Genomic DNA, 24,721 nt, shown 5'->3' on the forward strand with positions numbered 1-24,721 from the left:
TTTGGGAAAATAAAGGACACATGACTTGACTTCCTACAGCCTAAAGTTTGGAAGTTTCGACATTTTTACGGGCAGAAGCAATTTAGCCCCTCTTTTACTTCATGAACTGAAGCTATTGTTGCTTTGTTCTGGTAATTGTTGCTCGAGTCCTTTGATTTTCAACAACATGATAGCTTTTATCGCTGAATGCCTTTCTGATACTGGGAGATATAATGGCTTTGTTTGGTGACTGTTCACTCAGTAGGTCTTAGATGTTTTTGTTTGTGGTTTTTGCACTTACTAACCCTTTAATGACCCTTATCACAGTTTTTTTAAATGGCAAACCTTTCTAGATTTTAGTAGTTATTTTCTGTTATTATAAAGAATAATAAAGGCTAGCTTGCACCTTCATAGTCAAGGTGCCTTTGAGGAAAATGGGCTGTCACTTTTATCTGTTATAATTTTTCTGACTCAACTTAATCAGGCTTTAATCAGAGCACCAACAAGGCTTATATTTTGACAATCAGTCAATTGATGTGTATTGATCTCTCACAGAGCCAAGCTATAGTATTCTGCAAGAACAGAAGCAGATCACTTAAAAGGAAGCCAAAATGTGTCAACGAACAGACCAAAGCACTTAAATGCTGTGCATTTGAAGAAATTATTTTAAAGACTAGTTGGAGAACTTTCTGCATCCTGACCTCAGACACAGCTATGAAGAGATGAGTAAAGGTAAAGGATCCTTTGATGAGGTGGCATGACCAAAGGGAAGCATATTCCCCATTAAAAGATTAAGTGCAAGTATGTACCCCAGGGGATATCCACATTATATCAGATAAGGTCCATTGAGAGTTGAAAGTTATTTTTGCATGTAAAGCAAAGGAAAGTCAGGAGATGCTGCTCTGTCTTGGTCCTGAAAACTTTTTAATATAATAATCAGTCAGAATACAGTAAATAAAGCACATATTTTAGAAATGAGGTTATATAAGAATATTTACCATGGAGCTCATTGAGTATAAGACACAATGAGTTCTGTGTTGTAGAATTATATGTCATGGTCAGAATTTAAAAGCAAGTCTTTCTGTCTTTCTTTTCTAAACTCAAGCTTGTACTGTAGTGCAGAGAAATAAAGAGTAACCTAATGAATTTGCATTAACCTCTACTAAAGTATTACTTTCTTATTTGCAGAGCATTCATTCCACTTGAGCCCTCACCTGGTCACAATTCCACACAGTGGGAGAAAGTCCAACACATTTTCGAGGAACTTGGGAGTAGCCGTAAGTACAACCTCTTCAGAAACGACTGTCTGATAATTCCAACTTGGTTTTATCGCAATTGTTCATTTCAGTCTTCAGAATCAATAGATTGTTTTATTACATTTTAAGGCATTATTCATTACAACTGCTCTTTTGAAACCACATCCATGACCACATTCATTACTCCTGTCTATTCTTCAAACTCTCTCGCTCTCTTTCTATTATCTGTCCAGCTATTATTAAGCCACACTGACTTTAGATGTACAGCAATTGCTAGTAAAAACACAAAACAACAAAAAAAATAATCTCTCAACAGCAGAGCTGACAACATGTTTTTACAAGATTAAAAAGTTTCAACTGGTTGTGTAAAGACTGTGTAAATATGTACTCTCATGTCAACATATAGGAATTTGTCATCGGACCTGAAGTTTCTGAGAGTTTATCTCATTTACCCTGGAAGAATTCACCTTTTCTTTATTGTTAAATTATTACAGAGCTAACCAAAGTACCTTGTAGTACCTGTTGATTTTAATTTATTCAGCCTTTATATCCCTTGAATTGATTGGACAAAAATTGCTGAAGGGCAGTGTAGTGATCAATCGTGGATCCATTTCTCTTCTTCCGTTATAGAAACTGCTGATATGGACATCTCAACCCAAGGAATTACATAATGACTTTATTAACTGTTTTCTGTGATAGATTCCGTTTTCCACCAATCTTCACTAACTCTAAGTGCTAAGGGCTTTAGAAACAGTGTTTCTAGTGTAAAAGGCTGCTAGAAATTAGTTTCCAGTTAACATCCTTTTTGGGCACCTTCACTTGTTGAAGCGAACAATGCGTGTGATTTACTAATTTTAATGCAGGAACATTGCCAAATGTGACTCCTAACAGTCCTTTTGGCCTTTTGCCATATGGGGATCAAGGAGGAAGTTGGACCATCTGCCTCTCTGCATAATAGTGGACCCCTACATGCTCTCTGTAACCTTCCTCCTTTGGCACAGGGGGAAATTGCTCCGCTGCTGAGTAAAAGTGAGGATCATCCCTTTTCTAATTCCCCATCTCCTCTCTCTCCAGATGGGAGGTTAATTGTGTAAAGAAAAGCCACTTTCGCCACATAACCATTCTGACTGCTTTGCAACAACTATTCAGTAAATCCACTATACCTTCAATGGTTCCAACATTGCATTAGTTGTTCTGCTGATGCCTGACTATACTCCAGATCAGTAGCTCTTAATGTTAATGGTGTTATTCACGACCATACAGTATAACTTTGTATTTTTGGCCATGCCTCAGTGGAGTAGGCAGTTGTCCAACTTCAACTACGAAAAGTACTTAGGCAAGATATCTAAATAAATAAAATATTATTTTTTCTATTAAATAATAGATTTAGCATTGTGCACTTGGTACAATTTCTGACATGACCAAAAATATATCTCAATGCAACAATTTAATAATTTTACTATAATTTAAAAAACAAGATTTGAGCTTCCATAGGGTATAATTACTTACATTTTAAAATACCTACAAAAACATGATCTTGACATGGTATAATATTCTTCAGGCAGAACTTTTCAGGTCAATGTCATGCCCCACAATTTTTAAGATACTACAAGTCTAAGACTTTACAGTTAATTGTAGCCACAAACAGCATTTAAGGTACTCATTTGTTGCTGGCTCACTCTTGACATTTTGTTGACATTTTGAGTGTGGGGATTGTTACTACATAGATTAATCTTAGATTAATCACAATTTTAGCCCCATATCTATGCCTGGTTTCTCAGACTAGCCTGTATTGTGTGAAAATTTACATTTGTACTGTATGCTGTGCATACATTTCCATACTGTGGTTGTGCGATTTAAAGGTAGGGTAGGAGATTTTGAAAACTCAGTGAGAGTAAGCCAGATTTTGAAAGTAAACACACGCCCTTTTCTCTCGGAGCTCACCCCGAAGCCACGCCTCCCAACCAGTCTGTGACTTCGGCCATCATGCACGTACCTCTCTGGTGCGTGCAGAGCAGGAAGAGAGTGACAACCAGCAACTAGGATTGGCTGATGTTTTTAGCGTTTTATAGCTTCCACGGATGATTAATATTCTTCGTTTTAAAGCGAAACTGCTGGACTAATTGGTTGCTATCGAAGAGAATTTACACTAATTTAACAAAAAGTGCATCAGAATGAAATCTCCTACCCTACCTTTAAGGCTACCATCAACATGGAGAGATAGTTAAAGTGATGCTCTTGTTTCCATCTTTGTTTCTGCCGCTCATCAACATAAATGCAGTGGTACTTTTTTTTATCTGTATTAGCATTGTGTCCCTCAATGGTGTGAAGTGCAGTGTGCCCAAAATATACTCTCTCATTTAACACAAGTCCCAAATGATATGACTTAAAAAAACAAGTGATGTCTGTTAACCTCACATGCTTCACATGCTGCACATTGTGGTTGTTGCTTGCTTAACACTGCATGCAACCTATCTGTTAAACATATGGTTGCTTCCTAGTTTGATGATTCTGTCATTCCACAGAAGTAGGATGCTAGGCCTAAAGGAGCTCCTTAATAAACACCTTTCTGTACAAGTCTCATGCATGAACACGAGCCTGCAGGGCTATATGCAGGGTGAGATAAGAGCTACCTCATTCCATTGCTGCTGGAATCGAAGCTGTACAGATGTGGAAGCACCACTGATAATAGACAATATTCCCTATGTTTAATCCCCGGAAAATCTGCTCAAGAAACCAAGAAGACTGGCACCAAACATCTATCCTTGGCTTTGTGTAGAGTTCATGAACAGAATGTTCTCTATGCAGAACATGAAGCTATTGTCTATTTTACCAAGCTCCCCACTAAACAAAGGCGGCAAAATCGCAATGAAACACTCGGGAATAGGCAACATGTATTCAAATGTTAATGTTAAGCCCAGCTGTCAAGACTTCAAAGTTTTCAAAGTACAATAGGGAGCAGGTATATAATTTATCTCCATTTTCCACATCTTTGTCCTGCTGCTTGTGTCTCTTATGTCTCTAAAAGAAAATGATAAATGATATAAACAGCACAAATTATACATGCTCTGAATACTGACTTAATATTCCCGATGAAATGCCACTGTCAAGGAGAAAGGCAAGCAGAGAGCCACCTATGCCCATGCTGCCAGGTGGGCTGGGCATTATGAAGTTGCTGCTGGGAGGATGTGGGATGTCTATAAAGGGACAAATGTGTAGCTTTTTACGTGGAACCCATTGACAGGTGGGATCTTGACAGGGGAGTGAGGCAATCAGTCTCTTCATCAATCCCTGTCTTCTAACTCCAACTTTGACAGCTGGTGTGACACCTACTGCTGCCCTTGCCTGATGGGTGGTCCCCTTTCTGTCTCAATCAAAGGTGACACACATCAACTCAACCAAGGTACATTGAAAGACCCAGCTGTGTAAATACCGATCGTGATGACAGTATAAAATGACAATGATGACAAAAAATGTTGTCCAGATGTGTCTCTGGAGGAAGACAGTATTCATTAAATCCAAGAGAATACTGGTAGCTGAATACCAGCGTGAGATGACGTCCTTGTTCAAACAAAGAACAGGATTCCCTGTTGCTTTCAAGGGGATTAAGTTCCTGAATATTCCCTCTCAAGAACAATCTTATAGAGAAGCATCCTTGCAGCTGATGGTGATCAAGACAGTAGCTATGTCTTCTCTTAGTTCAGGGGCCGCATTCTTCAGAGGCTACTTTTGAAGACTGATTGCATCAGAGCACGAAAAAGGCTGCGCATGTTCAAAGGCTGCTTCAAATGCAGCTGAGAAATGAGACCTCTTGCAGGATTCATTGCTCATTATTTTGATTTTTGTTTAATAAGTGCCAAAGACGGCAACCAAGATATATATTTTTATATATAATGAATGAAAACACAAAACAGGAGTGGCATTTTGTGAGGCAGGAGTAAGATTGGACACAGCTGGTGTTACAAATAGTAAATCGTTGGCAGAACTGAACATCTAATTTAACAACGCTCAATTTGGCCTCTGTTTAGTTGACCACACCTTTGTACTGTTGCCTGTATTCTTCAAAGGATGTGGCCTCGGTGCTGTGATAAGTATTGAAAGGGAAGTTTTAACCAAAACTAAAAATGCACTTCAACTGTACTATCCTTCTACGTGTCCTCTACAGGAGGTAGCTACTTGGTAAATCTCCACATTCCAACTATTCAGTTATTATATTTCAAAATCAATGTTCCCATTGTGTGTTGCATGCTAGTTTTTTTTAATGATGTCAGCAGTTAAACTGCTCTCCATAAAGTGTCAATTGGTCTTTATTTTTAGAACATTATGTTGTGTATGCTTAAGCTGAAAGCAGTGTGTCAAACGAGTTGTGCAAACCGCTTCTGAAAATTTCATTTGTTTTGTTAAATAAATAAACGGCTGCCTGAAACACCATCAAACTACACAATAGATGGTAGCCTGTATATAGTTTGCCCATGTGGCACAGAGGCCATTGATGGGGGTTAAGGTGAAATCTCTAATGGCTGTCCTCTCTTTCTGCTTGCAGATGGTCTGCCTGCTTTGTCTTTCTCCATCAGCTCCTTGACCTTGATTGGCATGTTGGCAGTGATCACTTACACGGTGAGTTGAGACCTTAGACAAGTGGTTGTTTTATAATGACTTCACAATGGGATGACTTTCAAAAGCCAACTCTGATATTATGGGATTGAGGGGAAATTGAATGATCTTTTTTTTTTTTGCACAGGTTTGCATATCATTTGATGTTGCTGTAAAATATTCTTTGACATACAGTGCTGTTTCTTAAAGTTTTTTTTGTAGAAATGGTTTTCCTGTCTTCTTGGTGAGATGTAGCTAGTGATGGAGTGGCCCCTCAGGATTAGTAATGCCTTGTGATTTTAGAGCTCTGGCATCCAATTTCTCAAATTGCCCAGACTGCTGTCTTTTCACCTGAGCACCTGAGACTTTTGCATGATGTATGGTCGCTCCTCACAGGCTTATCAGCCACTTATCTGCTGTCTATATATATATATATATATATATATATATATATATATATAGATCTGCCTCAGTGTTCATTAATATATGCCTATATTTTGATTCCCTCAGCATTCTGCAGTTTTTCATTTTTTTTCCTAGATCAGAAAAATTGACTTGTTAATGCTGTCCATTTTTCATAGCCGTTATCTTGGTAACTAGACTGTGAATATTCCCTGGAGGTGGTGGTGCTGCTGGTGTCAGGGTGGAGTAACACAGAATAGTGCCTAGTGGGAGAAAAATATAAAAAAAAATGCACTGGTATCAACCCAGGGAGTGAGAGTAAAAGTGACAGCCAACCCCAATCTATCCAGTTTCTCTTGAGCTCAAAGAGTCCTATTTGACAAATTACACAACAATTGAATGTGCAGCTCTTAATGAATAATACACAACCTAGTCAAGTAAGTTGTAGAACCAATCTCCCTTTAGGACATATAATCCATCTCAGCTGGGATTTTATCCACTGTTCTCTCACTTTCCCCCCTCACAGTTCTCTAAAGAGGGGATAATTACCTAGCGTTTTGAGGATGGAGTTGTTGCTCAAATTTGCTCTGGTCCATGTTACAATAGACTCTATGAATGCCCTGTGGAAATCAAAACTCCCAGTGTGTCTTTGTTTTTGATCTTGCTTGTTTTGATGAAGTCAATCAAAGATATTACGCCTTTAGGCAACAACAGTAGCTACCCGTACCTCCTTAATTGTCCCAGAGTCAGTGCTGAAGCTCTATGAATCCTTTCATCCACTGTATTTGTTCTCTCCTCTAACTACAAGTGGGAAAATGTTCTTGGTAGCAACCTACCAGTATTTGCAAAGATCTGTGTGATTTATTATGTCTTGCTGTGTGTTACTGCTAAGCCAGATTAACCTAATGGAATCAAAGTGACGGGTTCCATAAGCAGCGGAAATGTTCTCCATGACTCCTGTGCTAATTTATCACTACCCTGTGTGCAGAGCTAGCCATCTACCCTTAATGCAAGCCGTGATGTAAACACTGACATGCTACCTAGAGCACTTAAAATAAATCTAAAACAGAGTAGGTGTATACTCTTGTATGGTTGTTTTTGGTCATTTTACTTCTTCTGGTGCTTATGGATTTATTTTAATGTAAACAGAATCGCTCACTGTTTAATCTCGCTTTAGTCGTGCTTTAATCTAAAGCGTTTCTTGTTAAGATCAGATGAAGGTAAATAAATAAATAAGGAAACTCATTTAAAGACATAAGAATACTCTCTTGTTTACTCATAAAGTTTGACAACATTTGTATTATATACATGAAAAATCCTTCTGTGCTCTCCCCCTACTCTGCTTGGTTCTAGCCAGCAATGATGAGATAAGATCAATTATTTTCATCTTAAAGCCCATGCATGATGTGAAGCTCTCTGGCTTCATTTAAGAACTCAAGCATATTGACTTATAACTGTCATGGTGCTCTCTCTAGTGGAACCACCTTTCTCTTCCTCCGAAACCTTGCCATAACATTCTTATATTGAGCTCACGTTGAGGAAAACGTTCAGCAAAAACACAGGCCCTGAGATCTCTTTAAAATAATAGGAGGAGTGTCTTGAATTCTCTGATACGATGAAACTAATTTATAATTAAATCATTTGTATATAATCATTGCTACCTGTCCACCTGTTTAAAACATTTTCAGGGTAAGGAGTCTTTTAAAAGGTTTATTGTCGTTCCATTAAAACACAAACCCCCAGATAGGAATACTAATCAATATTGAAAAGATCTTCAAAAAATTCATCTGTATGTATACTTTTCTTCATTAGTAGGGATAATGACTGCATAAACCGATATGATCAGTGATGGTTATAGCCCTTTAACACTACAGCAGGCTTACTTCATTTATATAGTGATTGTGTGAAATTAGTAGCCTTAATCTAAAAGTTTTTTAATATCTTAGAAGCACCATTAGCTTAGTTAATTAAAATTATTGAACTTGTCTATAACCTAGCTTGTATACTAAGTCGTTTAGTTGTGTATTGGATTTTTTCTTATCAGCATGTATTAAAAATGTGGCGGGGGGGGGGGGGGGGGTGTCCCTCCCTCCCTCCCTCCCTCCCTCTTCCCTTTTGGCTTCACCATCACAAGTGGAAGGAGCAACAAAGAGGAGGCTTGTGTAGGAGACCTGTGTCCAGCTAGCTCTCCCTCTTCCCACTCAGCAGGCACATGACTCTCTCTGAATGATTTCAGCCAGTAACTCCCAAAACACACACACACACACATTCACTAATACCCGGCAAAGCTATTTCTGGAATTTATTGACCACGTTTGATTTTAAAATAACTTTAATGAGCTTGCATCGTTATATGTGAACTAAAAATGGACACTCTAGCAGAGGGACACCTGTGTTTTTTTTCCTTTTATATTTCTTTCATGTAGTTGCACATTTGAGGAGAAGGGAAATGTTTCTCTTGGGATCTGGGACAGGTTTTCCTTTTATGAGTGTGTTTGATATTCGGGACATGCTCCGGCCTTAAGAGCTCCATGATTCATTGCAGGAGGCGACATTCGCCCGTAGCAGAGATCCACAGCAGAGACTAATAATAGTGTAGCCTGACTTAGTATCCCATGCGGCTCTCTTAATGCTACCTAACACTCAGAAACTAGTAAAAGTTGTTTTAGAAAAATATAGACTCAGACGTTTCTCCACTTGAAAAGTTAAAAAAGAGAGAACAGGATCTTTTGACAAAGCTGAAAGTGTCTTTGCTCAGAAGGCCTCTTTGTTTTATTATGAGCCCATAACATGGCACTGCTCCAAAGCTGGTAAAGTGCAGTACAGTAAAACCACTGGCCTGTTGCAGTTGCTTTCAGTTGTATTAATTGCTCTATTAAAGATGTCCCTCATTTTTAATTAATGTTCAAAAATCCCTTTAAAGGAAAGATCAATGATGGATGAAAGAACATTTTACATTTGCTTTACATTTTCTTTCCTGCTCTCTTTCTGCTGCCCTTGTACATGCCTGTGTCTGTCTATGTTTGTCTGATGTTGATTAGTATGTATACACTCTATCTACAAAAAGGAATAGGTATGTTCTTTTAATTTCATGTCATACACTTCTAATCCAGATTCTTATCACTAAAATTATACCTATACGAATTTGATGCAATCCTGGATAGAGGATAGTGCTGTCACATGGGGGCACTGTTAAGCTGTAAATGCATCAGGGTGTTGTAAGGCAGTGATATCCACACAAAATGGTTGCAGCGAATTCTCAAATAAACCTCTGCACAATTATAAATTCCACCATTTTAATCTTTTTTTCCTCCACCAAAAATGACATAGCCTGAGAGGCCAGGAGCCGTATGATTTGCTCTGTGTGTGTTTGCTTACCCTGGATTGACTGTTCCACATTGTGATGGGTTTTGTCATCAGGCAGGAGTGGGTATGTGTGGGTGGATGCACGTGCCATATGTGTAGTCCCACTCTGACAATAATGTGTGATTATAATGATAAGTTTTGCACTGTTTTTCAGGCATATGGTATGTCTGTGTTGCCTTTGAATCTGATAAAAGGCACTCGAAGTGTGCTTTATGAACGCCTGGAGAACTCAGAGGACATTGATGAGGTTGAGCACCAAATAGAAAAGCTGAAATCAGAGGTGAGTCTCACCAGGTGACATAAAGTGTTCACACACCACAAGTGTGTACAATATGAAACACATGAACAACATATTAGATTCTTGCTGTTTCTTTTTGGCATTTCTTTATCTCTGCAGCATGCACAGTCATTGCAAAGTCCACATGCATTTGCCTCCTTTAGTTTTTTACACCATTATTGTTTTTCATTATGTTATTAATAGCCAGCATTGTCCTTGTCAGCTAACCTCAAATTCCATATTTGGCTGTTAAATAGTTGTTATAAGTTGCTAGTGGCGACATGAAATTGAACATGGGAGACATAATCATCATTACTCCAGTAATACAGTATATATAATGAAAACCAGGAGCGGCAGTATCAAAGGTTACATACACTGTAGGCTACCGGTACAATGCACAACACACATGAGAGTTAGCTTTAAAAGTTGAACAGCAGTAGTAAAAAAAATGCTTACTCGGGATCTGTGTTAAACTAATAGAACTCAAAATCACATGTTATATGATAGTGCTCGTTTTATTACAGAACTTAATACATTCACATTAAAATGGTGCATTAAATGTCAAGTTATTTTTAGCGATCAATGTGAAGGTCAGTAAGCCATTTTTTAATTACTTGTGTGGTTAACTTTAAATACCTTTATACAGCTTCCAATTATTTCATATCCCAAATGAACATTCCTAAAGCATGGATACTCAACGTGTTTATTTCGTTTTGTGATTGTTGTCTTCATCTCTTTGTCAGTGTAAAGATGGACGTCCTCTGTCATCAAGGGATAGACACAACCTGCAGGAGCTAGAGGGCAAACTGCAGGTCCTCCGACGCAGGGGAAGACACCTGGAAATTGCAGAGAGAAACTGCTGTGCTAAAGTGGGCAGTGCTCTCAGACCTTTCAAGGTGAGTCTCCATTATGGAATTGGCTCCCATTCACAGAAGTAAATTATATGTCCAATATGGCCAGTATTCCACACCAAGGCAAATTGGATCAATATTTGCATATTGGATGTGAGCTCACACACAGCTCTGTATGTTGTGGTCTTGTTTTAATTTTAATTGTCTCTTTTGTTTTCTTTGCTGATTAGGTAATGACACACAACATACCACTCTGTGAATTAATTAAAAATGCTTATTTAAGTATCTGGTCAGTTTCACCGACTTGTAACTACTTCCTACTGAGCTGTTTCTTTGTGCTCAAGTTCTAATCTGGACTGCTCTAGATTTACTTTTAGTTCTACTTTACACAACCACATATTTACATGATTCCCACGGGTAGTCTCTTCACCTAATTTACTGTGAGTCTCTCAGGGAGTCTCACATTTCTCAGACAGGATCTCATGGTTCCCAAGGGATAGACCAAAGCAACCACAAACTTATCTTTGTACTTTTTTTGGGCAGCCAATACCTGGACCTCCTATATGCAATTCTAATATCTCTGCTTCCATATTCAGATTTACCCAAGGTATAAAGAGAAGAGGATTATGACACCACTTGATTAAGCCCTAAAAATGTAGTTAACTTTGAAAAAAAAATGACAATACACTGATTAACATTGTGTAGAGGCTTAGCTTCAACTTTCACTTCAACTTCCTTTTCTTTTATGTATCAAAGCAGTAATAAGTTTGATACATTTGTGCAGCACAGACCATCGAGACCTAAGTAAAACTTCACCCTAGTGAGTCCTTTGAATAAAACATTTCATGCAGTTACACAAGTAAAAGTATTATCGCATCCAAAATTGCTCAGGGCTGTCTATTTGAAAAAAAAAAAAGAGTTTTCCTTTGTCCAAAACTGTCTTTTACACAGTGCAAAAATTGTGAACATTAGTGGCTATGTAGTCCGTTTGGCATTGTTGTAAATAGTCTGCTTAAATGTCATGGTACTGGGTGAGAAGTTATTATTCTTCCTAAATTGAAACAATAAAAAAATACCATTTTTACGGAAATTGTAGCCTAAATGTATATCTAAAATGTAACTTTAAAATGCACCCCGTCACCCTTTGGCTATATATGCAGGGTGATCTATATATTTTCATCTTAGCTCATCAAACTGTACAGACGTTAGCTTTCTCTTCACATGCTTCCTGCTGTAGCTGCAGAGCTGATATGAGAAGACTGATATAGCTAGCCAAAGCACTCGTGATGATTCACTAGAGTGATCTCCACTTCCTCCTATTCATATTTTACTTAAATAACCATTGGGCACTATCTGCATAATGTGCTGTACATTGTGCATAAACGTATGTATGTGATTGTAAAATGCTAGATAGGCTTTTGTGTATGGCTTACAGTGGCAGTGCAGTAAAATACATCCCACTGTTTTAATCACATTTTCTGTGTTAAGGACAGGACAAGTTCCAACATCGTTCTCCTCGTTCACATTTTACTTTCCCACTGCTATTCATTTTCCAGTATTTTACTGCACTGCAGGCTTGCACAAACATTTTAAGCCACAGTCTGTAACAGTTTGTCTTCAACCAAGGGGGTTACTGCTAATGACAGTCCCCAGACTCAAATTTAAACAGTAATGAGTTGGGAGATTTATTTAGTGTACACTGAGACACGCTGGTGTCGAGTGATAAGCCAACCGATTGTGATTTTATTTGAACCGCAGTTTGTCAGATGCATGCTGTCCTTTTTATGTCAACTCTGGTGGTGAGCGGAAATGACTAAACACGTAGGAACATTGACAGCTAGAAGGTGCGTGGATAGTTACTGTGCTTTGACGTGATCATAAAACAGATGTAAAAAATGTTTTTTTTTTTTTCAAGCAAAGTGGATTAAGCAATATCCCTCCTCTAATGCCAGCTATTTTCCATATATGTCAACTTTCTGTCTCTCTGACTTCTAACTTTTTCAATACAATACATTTAATACATTTCTTGGCTTTTCCTCAGGTGGATTATCAGATTGTTTCATTAATGGATTCATTTAATTATTCTCCAGATAATTCTAAACAATATAGTGTTTTTATTATCTTTTAATAACTTATTAATATATGTGTGTTTATTATCAGGTTCTTGATTGTTAGTGATAACTTGTTATTGATCATCTTTATGATAATATTGTACTTTGTGCTCTCTATCACTGGAAATTAATAGATTTTAAGTACTGTGTTCTTCTATGTGTTGTCACTTGCCTTTTTTCCTTCTCTTATGGCTGGTATGAGATATTTTGCTGTAAAGGCCCCCTTGAAGGCAAGCAGTTGATAGGATTTATTGCCTTTTTGGCTGCCACCCACCTCTTGCCTCCCTGGTTGCAACCTCCCCACTCTGTCTAGGCTGTGCCATTGCTTCCCCCTGTCACCGTAGGCAACAATGCCAAACTGTGGCTGGCCATGCCATATGGTCTCTCCTTGACAAAAGACATGACAGAAAGGTTATATTTGCTGACCCAGTGGGTGCCTTTGAAAACATACATTTTCCTTTAGTGAGATTCACAATATAATGCCATGGACTGTTCTGTTTGTGTGTATTTGTGTTTGATTTGTTTATTTATTTTTTTGCAGATAATATTGGGCATATTCTTTATCCTGGTTGCACTGCTGTTCACTATTGCCCTGTTCATTTCAAAGTAAGTCATGATTTGTACTGTAACACAATATATTCTCAACACAATACAGCTTTTAAGTCAGTTTAATTACAATTGTATAACACTTCCTTTTCAGTCTGGATAAAGCTCTCCACTCTGCTGGCATCAGTTCCGGGTTCATAATCTTTGGCACCAACCTAACCAATCCTCTGAATGAACTTCTCTTAGCCTTACAACCCGTGAGTATCCTCTCATCTGTCATGTTGAGAAGATGATCTTCCTCAATTAAGATATGCTTAAAGCCATATTTTTTTGTTTCCATCATCATTAACCTAAATGAAGCATAATTTAAAAGCTTTATCACCACCCATTATTAAATTGACTTGTAATACTGTTTAAATTTGAAGTGTGTGTGGTTCAATATGCTGCAGCTGAGCTTTAAAGTACAATTACAAGGATCTACACACACTCGCTGAGTTATACTAAATGTCAGCCAGCATACAACTTGATAGGCACCAGTGGTATTTTAACAAATATCGCATCAAAACAGTTAAATTATGAGAAGAGAAATGAGGCAGGACAGAGTGCAATTATAACCTGTCAACTTGGAGTAGGAACAGTCTTTTTCTTTTCTGCAATATTATATTCTCAGAAATGAATCAAAATCTTTGTAATGCAGTCTGGAAAAAATCTAAATTTTAGATCTGATGCCAAAATCACTCATTTAAATGCTCCTGATAAAATATGCAAAAGTTATTAGAAAAACATTAGTTCAATCCAGTATATTAAAAAACAAAAACAAAAATGTCCAAAATGGAAATATTTCATTTAATATTTTGTTTTTCTACAAGGGCCTCAAACATCCAAAATAATGCAAAAATAACACCAAACTTCTTTAAGGTCATAAGATCCATGCTTTTCAAGCTTTGTTTGTTAAGCTGTACATGAGTTCAGAAAGATGGTATATAGTCGTTAGTATTCTATGGCAGATTTAAGAGGGGAAAAAACAAAAAAAAGATTGACAGTTCAGACCATTAAAGAATTGCTTCACAGATAGTACCATTGATTAGATGTCAGAGTCTAGTGTTTAGAAGCCTTGACCTTGATGTTTAATAAATTGTGCAGATGCCAGGAATAGGATACGGAATACGCCAGGATCAAGTTTTAGGTTAAATCAAAACATTTCACATCACACCACCATTTTTTGGTGTCATGCAGTTTTTATTATGTTTGGATATACTGCACACTGATCAGTTCAGATGTGCTTTAAAAAAGTTGGGCTTGACCAACTGGTATTGATAGTCATTTTTGGCAGTATCCGTTGCTCACTAAGAACCAAGCCTTTTTGAAAGGAGCCCACCTTGTATTTTTGGAACTGCTTCATATGTTTGGTTTGCACAAGACATGCAGCTGACCTCTGTTTCTGGTATTAGGTTTTTCCATTGGATTATATCCTGATCACAGTGATTACCATGTACTTTGTGCTCACATCCATGGCTGGCATTCGAAACATGGGCATTTGGTTCTTCTGGATAAGGGTAAGCAAAGTCCTAATTTCTGTATGACTCTACAAAACCCTGCAAATATACAATTGGTTGTATGTTAATGTTTTCTACTTTTTTAGCTGTACAAAATAAGACCCAAGAGAACCCGCCCCCAGGCTCTTCTCTTCCTCTGTATGATTCTTCTTTTGATTGTACTACACACCAGCTACATGATCTACAGTCTCGCCCCACAATATGTCATGTATGGCAGCCAGAAATACCTTGTACAGGTGAGGAAAAATTCATGTACCTTTCTGTGTATTTGAGGATTTTTAGCTTCCCTGATGAGAACTAGATCTGAGGAAAGGTTTCTAACGATGGCACTGTCGGTTAGTCAGTGGGTTCATGCCACTTTGGTCCAGCTTGGTGTAGGCAGCAGCACGGTCTCTATAGACTGGCAGCAGGGCTTTTAGACTCTTGTTGGTTTTGAATTCTGTCTATCTGTATTAGACTATGTGGCTTTTGCTGTGTGCATTTGTTGTCTGCCCTCCATGTGATCTGACACTGCTCTGCTGTCTCTCTATGTGTGGGTGTGTGCATGTGGTTTAGATGCACCCTTATGTCTATGCTGCGTCTGGAAAAAAAAAATTGTAAACAACATAATTTAAATGAACCATGGTGTTGTTTTGCTGAAACATTCTATTGTTTATCGAAAGAATTCTTTTTTTTTTAAACCAACTTCATGAGTCACAGGCAAAACATGGCTGACTCATTTCTGCTCTTTATTTTCACCTGCAGTTTTTAAACACATTTTGTTCTGTGCCAGCCAGGCATATACACTCAACAAAAATATAAACGCAACACTTTTGTTTTTGCTCCCATGTTTCATGAGATGGACTTGAAGATCTAAACTTCATTCCAGATACACAATATTACCATTCCTCTCAAACATTGTTCACAAATCTGTCTAAATGTGTGATAGTGAGCACTTCTGCTTTGCTGAGATAATCCATCCCACCTCACAGGTGTGCCACATCAAGATGCTGATCTGACATCATGATTAGTGCACAGGTGTACCTCAAACTGCCCACAATCAAAGGCCACCCTGAAATGTGCAGTTTTGTCTCACAGCAAAATGCCACAGATGCCACAAGCATTGAGGGAGCGTGCAATTGGCATGCTGACAGCAGGAATGTCAACCAGATCTGTTGCTCGTGCATTGAATGTTCATTTCTCCACCATAAGCCGTCTCCAAAGGCGTTTCAGAGAATATGGCAGTACATCCAACCGGCCTCACAACCGCAGACCACGAGTAACCACACCAGCCCAGGACCTCCACATCCAGCAGGTTCACCTCCGAGATCGTCTGAGACCAGCCACTCAGACAGCTGCTGAAACAATTGGTTTGCATAACCAAACAATTTCTGCACAAACTGTCAGAAACCGTCTCAGGGAAGCTCAACTGCATGCTCTTCGTCCTCATCGGGGTCTTAACCTGACTCCAGATCGTCGCCGTAACAGACTTGAGTGGGCAAATGCTCACATTCGATGGCGTCTAGCACGTTGGAGAGGTGTTCTCTTCACGGATGAATCTCGGTTTACATTGTTCAGGGCAGATGGCAGACAGCGTGTGTGGCGTCGTGTGGGTGAGCGCTTTGCTGATGTCAATGTTGTGGATCGAGTGGCCCATGGTGGTGGTGGGGTCATGGTATGGGCAGGCATCTGTTATGGGCGAAGAACACAGGTGCATTTTATTGATGGCATTTTGAATGCACAGAGATACCGTGATGAGATCCTGAGGCCCATTGTTGTGCCATACATCCATGAACATCACCTCATGTTTCAGCAAGATAATGCACGGCCCCATGTTGCAAGGATCTGTACACAATTCTTGGAAGCTGAAAATGTCTCAGTTCTTGCATGGCCAGCATACTCACCGGACATGTCACCCATTGAACATGTTTGGGATGTGCTTGACCGGCGTATACGACAGCGTGCACCAGTTCCCACTAATATCCAGCAACTTCGCACAGCCATTGAAGAGGAGTGGACCAACATTCCACAGGCCACAATAGACAATCTGATAAACTCTATGCGAAGAAGATGTGTTGCACTGCATGAGGCAAATGGTGGTCACACCAGATACTGACTGGTTCTGAGTCCCCAGACCGCCAATAAAGCAGAAACAAAATGCACATTTCAGGGTGGCCTTTTATTGTGGGCAGTTTGAGGTACACCTGTGCACTAATCATGATGTCAGATCAGCATCTTGATGTGGCACACCTGTGAGGTGGGATGGATTATCTCAGCAAAGCAGAAGTGCTCACTATCACACATTTAGACAGATTTATGAACAATGTTTGAGAGGAATGGTAATATTGTGTATCTGGAATGAAGTTTAGATCTTCAGTCCATCTCATGAAACATGGGAGCAAAAACAAACGTGTTGCGTTTATATTTTTGTTGAGTGTATGTTTGTATGTATGTTATATATATATGTTTTTATTAGAATTGATTTTCAGATGTGTGTTATGTTTTCCATCTTCCCAAACCTATGTCTACTTGTAATCAAGTGTTACTGTGCTCAACACTTACATGATTCTTGTGGGTTTTTTGATCAGATGCCCTTACCAGGCTCAACATCTGAGAATGGCACTTTAGCAACCACGAAAATATGTGATGCAGACGCGCCTGAGGGTAAGTTTGTTATCTCTGACACCACAGTAAGGTAATGGTGGTCCACCAGTGAGATGTTAGAAGAACTTACATCAAAGATTTATTTCTCTCAAGCCGAGTCTATACAAGAAGAAAGGGAGATAACCTTTATTATTAGATTAAATGATACCAAGAACTTGTTTACTAATGCACTACATGGCCTCTTACTGTTGCCATGCCAACACTTATTACAATAAATCAGCCATGGTAACACAAATGTGTGAGCTTATCTTGATAATGCATTCATTTGGCCTATGCTCAAGTGATAAGGTAAAAACACACAGTAGAGATACATGTACACTGTATCAGGTATGTATTTAGGAAACATCTAAGAATATATCCTTGCTAGCCATTCTGCCTATCTATAGTATGTGTTTTTTAATGTTTAATTAAAGGATTAATTATTGATAGATGTATTAAGATGCATCAAGATCAGTTATGCGTCGATTTTGAGTGCCGGAGTAGTCATAGATAGATGTAATGGCTGAAGACACAATGGCAAAAATTGTACCACAAAACCTTCAGATGTGAACCTGTAAAATCTGTTGTGTTAATTGTGAAAACTCATTTCAAGTGCTCTTGTAGTCAAGGTGTCTGGGTGTAGAAATCACCAGCAGGATTTCTACTTTCTCTTTTGACCAGCTTAGTGAAACAGATCCTATTTTGGCCATCTTGGAAATGGCTCCTGCTTTCATAACAGCCGTTGTGCCACCTACCATGAGGTGGAGGAAGTGTCAAGCAGAGACAACACATGTAACTGAGAGGCCAAACAATCAGAAGCTTATCAGCTGATAACACTGTATAAGTAACAGTGACAATAGTTTGATTTCTGCAAAGCAATCAAACTTTAGTTCACCCATTCAATTTCTACACTCTTTATATAAAGCAGCTTCTTTATCACCTAGCTATGCAGAACAGTGGAGTGGTTCAGAAGAACAAAACAACCATATAATAATCTCCTTGTCTAATAATTGTCGCACAGTTTTGTTTGTTTGAGTGATTTGTAACACAAATATCCCAATAGATAGCATATTCAGTATTAAAGGACAAATTCCAGATTTTTTTTTGTGAGTACATTATTGCTAACTAACTTTGCATTTCACATTGCTGGCTCATACAGTTAAAACTGAATTTGCATGAAATCTCTGGAAATCTATCTGCATTTTTATTGATAGAACTGTTTTTGTCTACCCTGTGAAGCAGAGCAGAGAGCAGACAAAAAACTGTGGTCAGGAAAGTGACACACCTGAATAACCCTGTTTGGTTATCTTTGGCGGCACCAGTGCTGATAAGCCTTCATTTCCTGGTGTTTTTTTTTTTTTTTTTAAACTTCAGTTCCCAAAGATCCAGTCAGTCTCACCTGCGTTGAATGTTCTCTATCAGAAAGATAAATGCTGACTGATGGGGCGTACATCTATGCCAGGCTTGTGATTTTCCTCGGTAACGCCACCACAGACACCCATCTCATAAAATGAAAGGACTCTCACAGACTGTACTTTTGTCTGTGGGTCGTAGGTGATAGATGACCTAACAGATATTTACTTTTGGGAACTTCAAGACTGGCGCTTTAATAGTCTTTGCAGAAAGTCATAGAAAGGCTCACATTCTGTTAGATGTGATCCCCTTTCAATATATTAGACCAGTGTAGCTAATTTGGTCCTCGATAACCATTTAATTCTGTATGACAGAAAACCTAATAAAAGTCTATATAGGTAATCTGATTTACATATTTTCCTCACATGCATTAGCTTGGTTTAAATTGTCAAATAAAGTGCCGTCACTGCCTAGTGTCTTATATAATCTGGCTGACTAGACTTTATTGCCGGGACAAGACAGGAGAGGAAGGAAAGTCAGAAATACAAGACAGTAATTTATATTATTGTTCTGTTAAGTAGGCTGTTGACCAGACTGTTGTGGCTCATTCACATCCGATTTGTCAGCAAAAGGTTTGTGTTGCCTTAAGAATTAAGTTGTGATATCAGTCTGAAAAATAAGGAGACTTACCAGACTTTCCCTAAAATGATTATACTACAGTTTTACAGTGACAAAAATGTACAGACATTATAAGCACACATCTATAATCACATGCTTATAGCATGGCCCCAATAATTGATATGATATTCATTTTTTCTGAATTTCCAGCTCCTCTTAATGATGTGAAAAATATTATCTGCAATATTCTTTGTTAGAAGATTGCATCAATCCTCGGATGGGCTCAGGAAGGGCATCACTTTGTAATAACCCCTAGGCTGACACTGGATCAAAAGACAGCTAAGGCAAAAAGAGGGTAGAAGTCAAGCTGGTGACTGATTGGCCAATTGGTCACAGTGGGGTAATGACACTAACATCTTGGTGAGCAGGTGCTCAGTGCCAAGCTCTCCATTATCTACTCTAAGGTCATTACCATGCCATTACTCATTTACTCAGCATAATGGAAATGAATCTTCAGGAATTAGCTGCCATGGCCCCAGACGACCTGAACCTTAAAGCCCTCCTCAGTATCTCATTTAATACAAAGTATAAAGGTGTTTTTTATTAAAAGAATGGTCTTGAGTGTTCCTTCTCTTTCTTACATTAGGGTGAGTTCTGCACAATAAGGATGCTGTCTCACCTTGGTCCACTTGCATGTGTTTATCTCTCAAACCACTGACACAAATTTGAACTTGTGCAGCACCATTTTTCTTACTTGTGTTTTAATGGCTTCATGAAACCTACTTTAAACCCTGCAAGCAGTAGACGAGGCTGCTCTGTCAAATTATTCTCACCAGTATAACTGAAAAAATTTTATTTTATGTGGCGGCTGATCTAACACTCTTCAGTAAAGACTGTAGGTTTTGTTGTTTTTGTTCCCTATATAGATCTCACTTTTGTATATATATTTATCTTCATTATCTATTATTCTACATTTATTATATTTTTGGCTGACAGTTATTGTCAGTAATCCGTCAGACCAATCTAAACAGGCCATAACTGATGTATTTGATTTGATTTTATTATGACAGACTGCTTGCATTACCGATTTATCTTTCTTCATGTCCATCACTATTGACTACTCCCTGTAAGTAATTAACTGATCCTAACATTTGTTCGGAGGCCTGTCACTAACCAGCAACTCATGTTATTGGAAAACAAGTCATGAACTGCAGCAAAGAGTTTATTTCTCACTCAGATTTGACTCTAGGTTTTGCTTTTGACCCAGTTGCTCAATTTACCAATAAATGCCCTCATAGCCATCGCTCCAGTTGGTGTTTTGCTGATGGATTTCTTGTCCATTTTCATCTGTAAGGTCGACACTGTCAGAGACCTATACTTCTGGCAGTTTTAGCTAAATTTTAACCATGATCTAATGTCCAGTTTTCACCTCAAAGGCCTTATGATATTATTTCTGTATTGAACCCCAGTGATGAGACTTCTGAAACACAGGAGTGTTTTCACACCGTACACCGACTGCTGTCTGTTTCCTAGCAACTTGCCAGTTTCCACAGCATTGTTTTAAAGAGCTTCAGGGGGAAGATGGTCGCAATTTTATGTGATACCTCTGAGATGTCAGGTGCCCAAGTAATTTTTGAACAGGAGACTCCCTCAACCCCAACACAAATTAATAGAAATTTTCTATGCATCAAGGGGATCATCATCAATTTGCATTACAATGGAATGTGTCACTCAGAAGTTATTCTCCTGGAAGAAAAATGTTCATCATGTAATCCACAGGTACCACTTACCTTTTAAAGGGAAATTGCATTTTGAAAGGATATCTCTTTGCTTAGACATTAGATTAGGTGTTACTCGTACAATTAAAGGTGAAGTAAGTCATTCTTTAGACAGTCTGTTGATATTTGAACTCAAAGCAAAACAGTCCTCCCTATAGTACTCAACAACAATATTAACAGCGTCTTCTTCTTCACTGTATCAGGGTTGTATGTTTACAGCAAAACAAAAATGCATTGTTAACAAACTCAATCCCCTGGATATAACCTGCACCAACAGAAAACTAGATATTGTAAATAGTTGCTTTTTCATGTCTTGGATTCTTGTTTCAGTGGTTTGAGTTCAGTCAAGTTAGGTCAGGTTGCAGCTGTGTAGGTTCTCTTTTGTGTCTGCATCTAAAGGTCCTGAGCACTGCTCAAATGGATTTCGCGCTGTCAAAAGATGCTTTAGGTGAACATCCATGGGCAGCAGTAATACGAAAAGCAGGAGATTTGAAAATAGTTCTGCTAAAGAACATCAGCATCCTCAAAGGACTTTGGAATGAAAGTGCTTTTTAAGAAGGAGAGAGTAAAAGCATACAGTGTAGGTACAAGATCACTTGCAGATAGAGAGGCTTTCAAAAGAACAGTGTGTGTTTGTGTGTGTGTTTGTGCAGGGTTTTATGCATGTGTTTGTGTTTGAATGCAGAGATGAAAGTTATACATAATGCATCCTGCAACACAGGGCAGCACTCACCCAGGTATCATAAGTCAAGGTGAAATTACCTGCACTCACACAATGCCCCATGCTCTGATCAGAGAATGGTAATGATTTCAAGGTGAAGCTGGTCAGTGGTGTACATGATAATATATTTAGGCAGACCACTGTTGTGAACCATCTGTAGGTACCACTCAGAGCCTGTGGTTCAGGTAAGCAGCTGGAGGGCTACAGATGGCTGAGTTAGTAGAGGGGGAAAGAGTGGGGTCACAAGTATGAAGGAAGAGTTGCTTCTTCTATTATCTGTTGATCCTGGTGGAGTGAAATCTGATTGTTTTCACACCTTCAGAACTCCCACAGGGCTGCTCTATCTAATATTCATTATGGATGAAATCTCACAGAACTGGATTCTCTGATTTTTTTTTTAATTCATCCCTGTGGTGGGTAAGGCTTTTGAAAGCATTGGCTTTAATGAATACATTCAAAACCACATTGAGTTATTGCTGAGGACCTTGAAGTCATGTAGCTCCATATAAGTCTGATTGCATTCTTCACAGGGTTCAAGTCAGTGTGAAGAGCTGTGGAAGAAACAGTGTGATAGGAGCAGCTCAGCAGGGTTAGCGTTAAAGCTCCAGATGGCTCCCTAACATAGCCAGACAGAGCTTTTCATCTTCACTTCAGCTTCTTTGTGGACTTTCTCTCTGTTCTCTCTGTTCTGTTGAAATTATACAAGTGTTATTAGGAGTGCATTTATCTATTCATTCTTCTTCTTTTTTGATGTGCATGACCAAGCTAATTAATAATGTGATCTGAAGGGAACCACTCTTGTTTTTTCCCCCTTCTTCCTGTGTTTTCACACAAAAAAAAACAATTGGAGAACTGAAACCCAGACACTGCACGCATATCATTGGCACTTCTCATTTTTGACGTCATCAGCGATTCCCATGCCTGCCAATAGCCATTCATGCACATCAAGGGAAATGACTCAGCTTGAGAATTCTTATATTAGTCTTGCCGTCAGATCAATAGCAGTATCAGTTCTCTCATAAACTGGAGAGCTCAGGCTCAAAGGTGATGTCACAAGCAGAAAGCACAGTCACCCCACAGACAAAGAAAGCAATTTCATTTTATAAACAGTAAGTGAGTTTGTGTCCTCTGGTTTTTGATTCGGATGTGTTCTGTATTCATGATCACAGTGCTGCTTGGTCAATAATGATTGAGCTGCCTTTGGTCAGAGCAGCAGAATGTCATTTGAGAAACACTGCAGAGTGGAGCTTTGCTTACCTCAATCAGGGCTGCTGTTGAAAATGGGCAACATTAGAGGTGTCAGGATCCAATAGGTTAATTAAATAGATTCCTAATGTATAACATTTACTTTTTGTAACTGGTCAGTTTTTAATCTATAAAATATATGTGTACTTGCCGCTTCTCAGAAATCGATGCCTTTATAACAGTAATTCAATAATATAGGGGGTAATAGTCACCAGCCTATTCTATATAATTCCTTTCTTTTGACTCTACACAGCTTTACACAGAGAAAGAAGATCCTGTCTGATGCATGATGTAACCTATCTAACTGCTGGGTGGCTTACCATTTTATGTAGGAATATTGTCAGAGTACCCACATCAAAATACTATAGATATAATATTATATATATTTTTAAAAACCCAATCTCCAAGGTAAATTTCAACACAAGTTGCTGCCAGGTTCTTGTTATAAGTATCTCTATCACTGTCACTATGTCTCCTGACTCCTTATCTTATACCATGCTGACCCCATGTTATTGAGGTCATGGCTCTTCATCTAGCTTACCATTCAGTATTGTATGGTCAGAAGGATCTGTGTAGATATTGCTGAATGTTTTGCTCTGAGTGTGATCATTCCATACGGGCAGGTACAGTACACACACACACCATGAATATGGTTTGAAACCACATGCAGTAATAATCTGGAGAGCATGAGATGGTCCTTCATGAAATTGCACCCCATGAGGGGATTGGGGGCTGCATACATAACCCATAACCTGTGGTTGACTGTCTTTACAATCTGTTGGTGCCTTGTGTTTACCCAGGCTTTTACCTCTTCACCCTTCCACTGTGTAATATGGGATATATTTGATGCAAGGCTCCATTAAATGTTACATCATTCAAGTTTTATTCATAACTTAAGCCATATTCACATTGACAGTGACACGGCTTTCCTCTTTTCAGACAACTGGTTGTCTTTTCTTGTTACAATAACAAATTTGCCCCAGGCACTGCTCAGTGTAGTAATGGCAGCCTCTTTTTGGCTCTTAAGTGACCCCTTTATAACACAGATGTACAACAAGTCTTTTACTTGTGCAATCATAAAGATTGTCACAAGGGACTTGTCACTTTTTATTGCACTTCTGAAGGTTTTTTTGTGTGGAAGATACAGTTCACTGTTGATTTTTAAATTTGCATGTGTTTTTCTTTAGCTGTAAGAGTTAAGATATTTTCTCTGTCTCTTTCAGACCAGTGCACTGTGACGAGATCCTATCTTTTTCTCCACAAATTCTGGTTCTTCAGCACGATCTACTACTTTGGTAACTGGGCCTTTATTGTGGTAAGTGCAAGGGTGTAAATAAACTGCCACCATCTTGGCATTTATTGTCTTAATTTTGAAGAAAAGCAGCTAAACCACATGGCAGAAAACCACACTCTGACCTGAATCATGACAGCCAGAATCTCATTCAGAA

The 24,721-nt window shown here is 38.6% G+C and overlaps 1 protein-coding gene across 1 annotated transcript in view; it reads left to right on the forward strand.

Moving 5' to 3' along the window:
• The window catches only part of lmbrd1 (LMBR1 domain containing 1), a 40,703-nt gene that overhangs the window by 13,620 nt on the left and 2,362 nt on the right, over positions 1-24,721 (forward strand). The window contains exons 6-15 of the mRNA XM_028423354.1: positions 1,168-1,256; positions 5,779-5,852; positions 9,750-9,875; positions 10,616-10,768; positions 13,376-13,440; positions 13,535-13,637; positions 14,832-14,936; positions 15,023-15,172; positions 17,504-17,579; positions 24,497-24,588. Of these exons, the coding sequence (XP_028279155.1) occupies positions 1,168-1,256; positions 5,779-5,852; positions 9,750-9,875; positions 10,616-10,768; positions 13,376-13,440; positions 13,535-13,637; positions 14,832-14,936; positions 15,023-15,172; positions 17,504-17,579; positions 24,497-24,588 (1,033 nt within the window). The remainder of the gene's footprint in view (positions 1-1,167; positions 1,257-5,778; positions 5,853-9,749; positions 9,876-10,615; positions 10,769-13,375; positions 13,441-13,534; positions 13,638-14,831; positions 14,937-15,022; positions 15,173-17,503; positions 17,580-24,496; positions 24,589-24,721) is intronic.

This window comes from Parambassis ranga, chromosome 15, assembly GCF_900634625.1.
Source record: "Parambassis ranga chromosome 15, fParRan2.1, whole genome shotgun sequence".
Lineage (NCBI taxonomy): Eukaryota > Metazoa > Chordata > Actinopteri > Ambassidae > Parambassis > Parambassis ranga.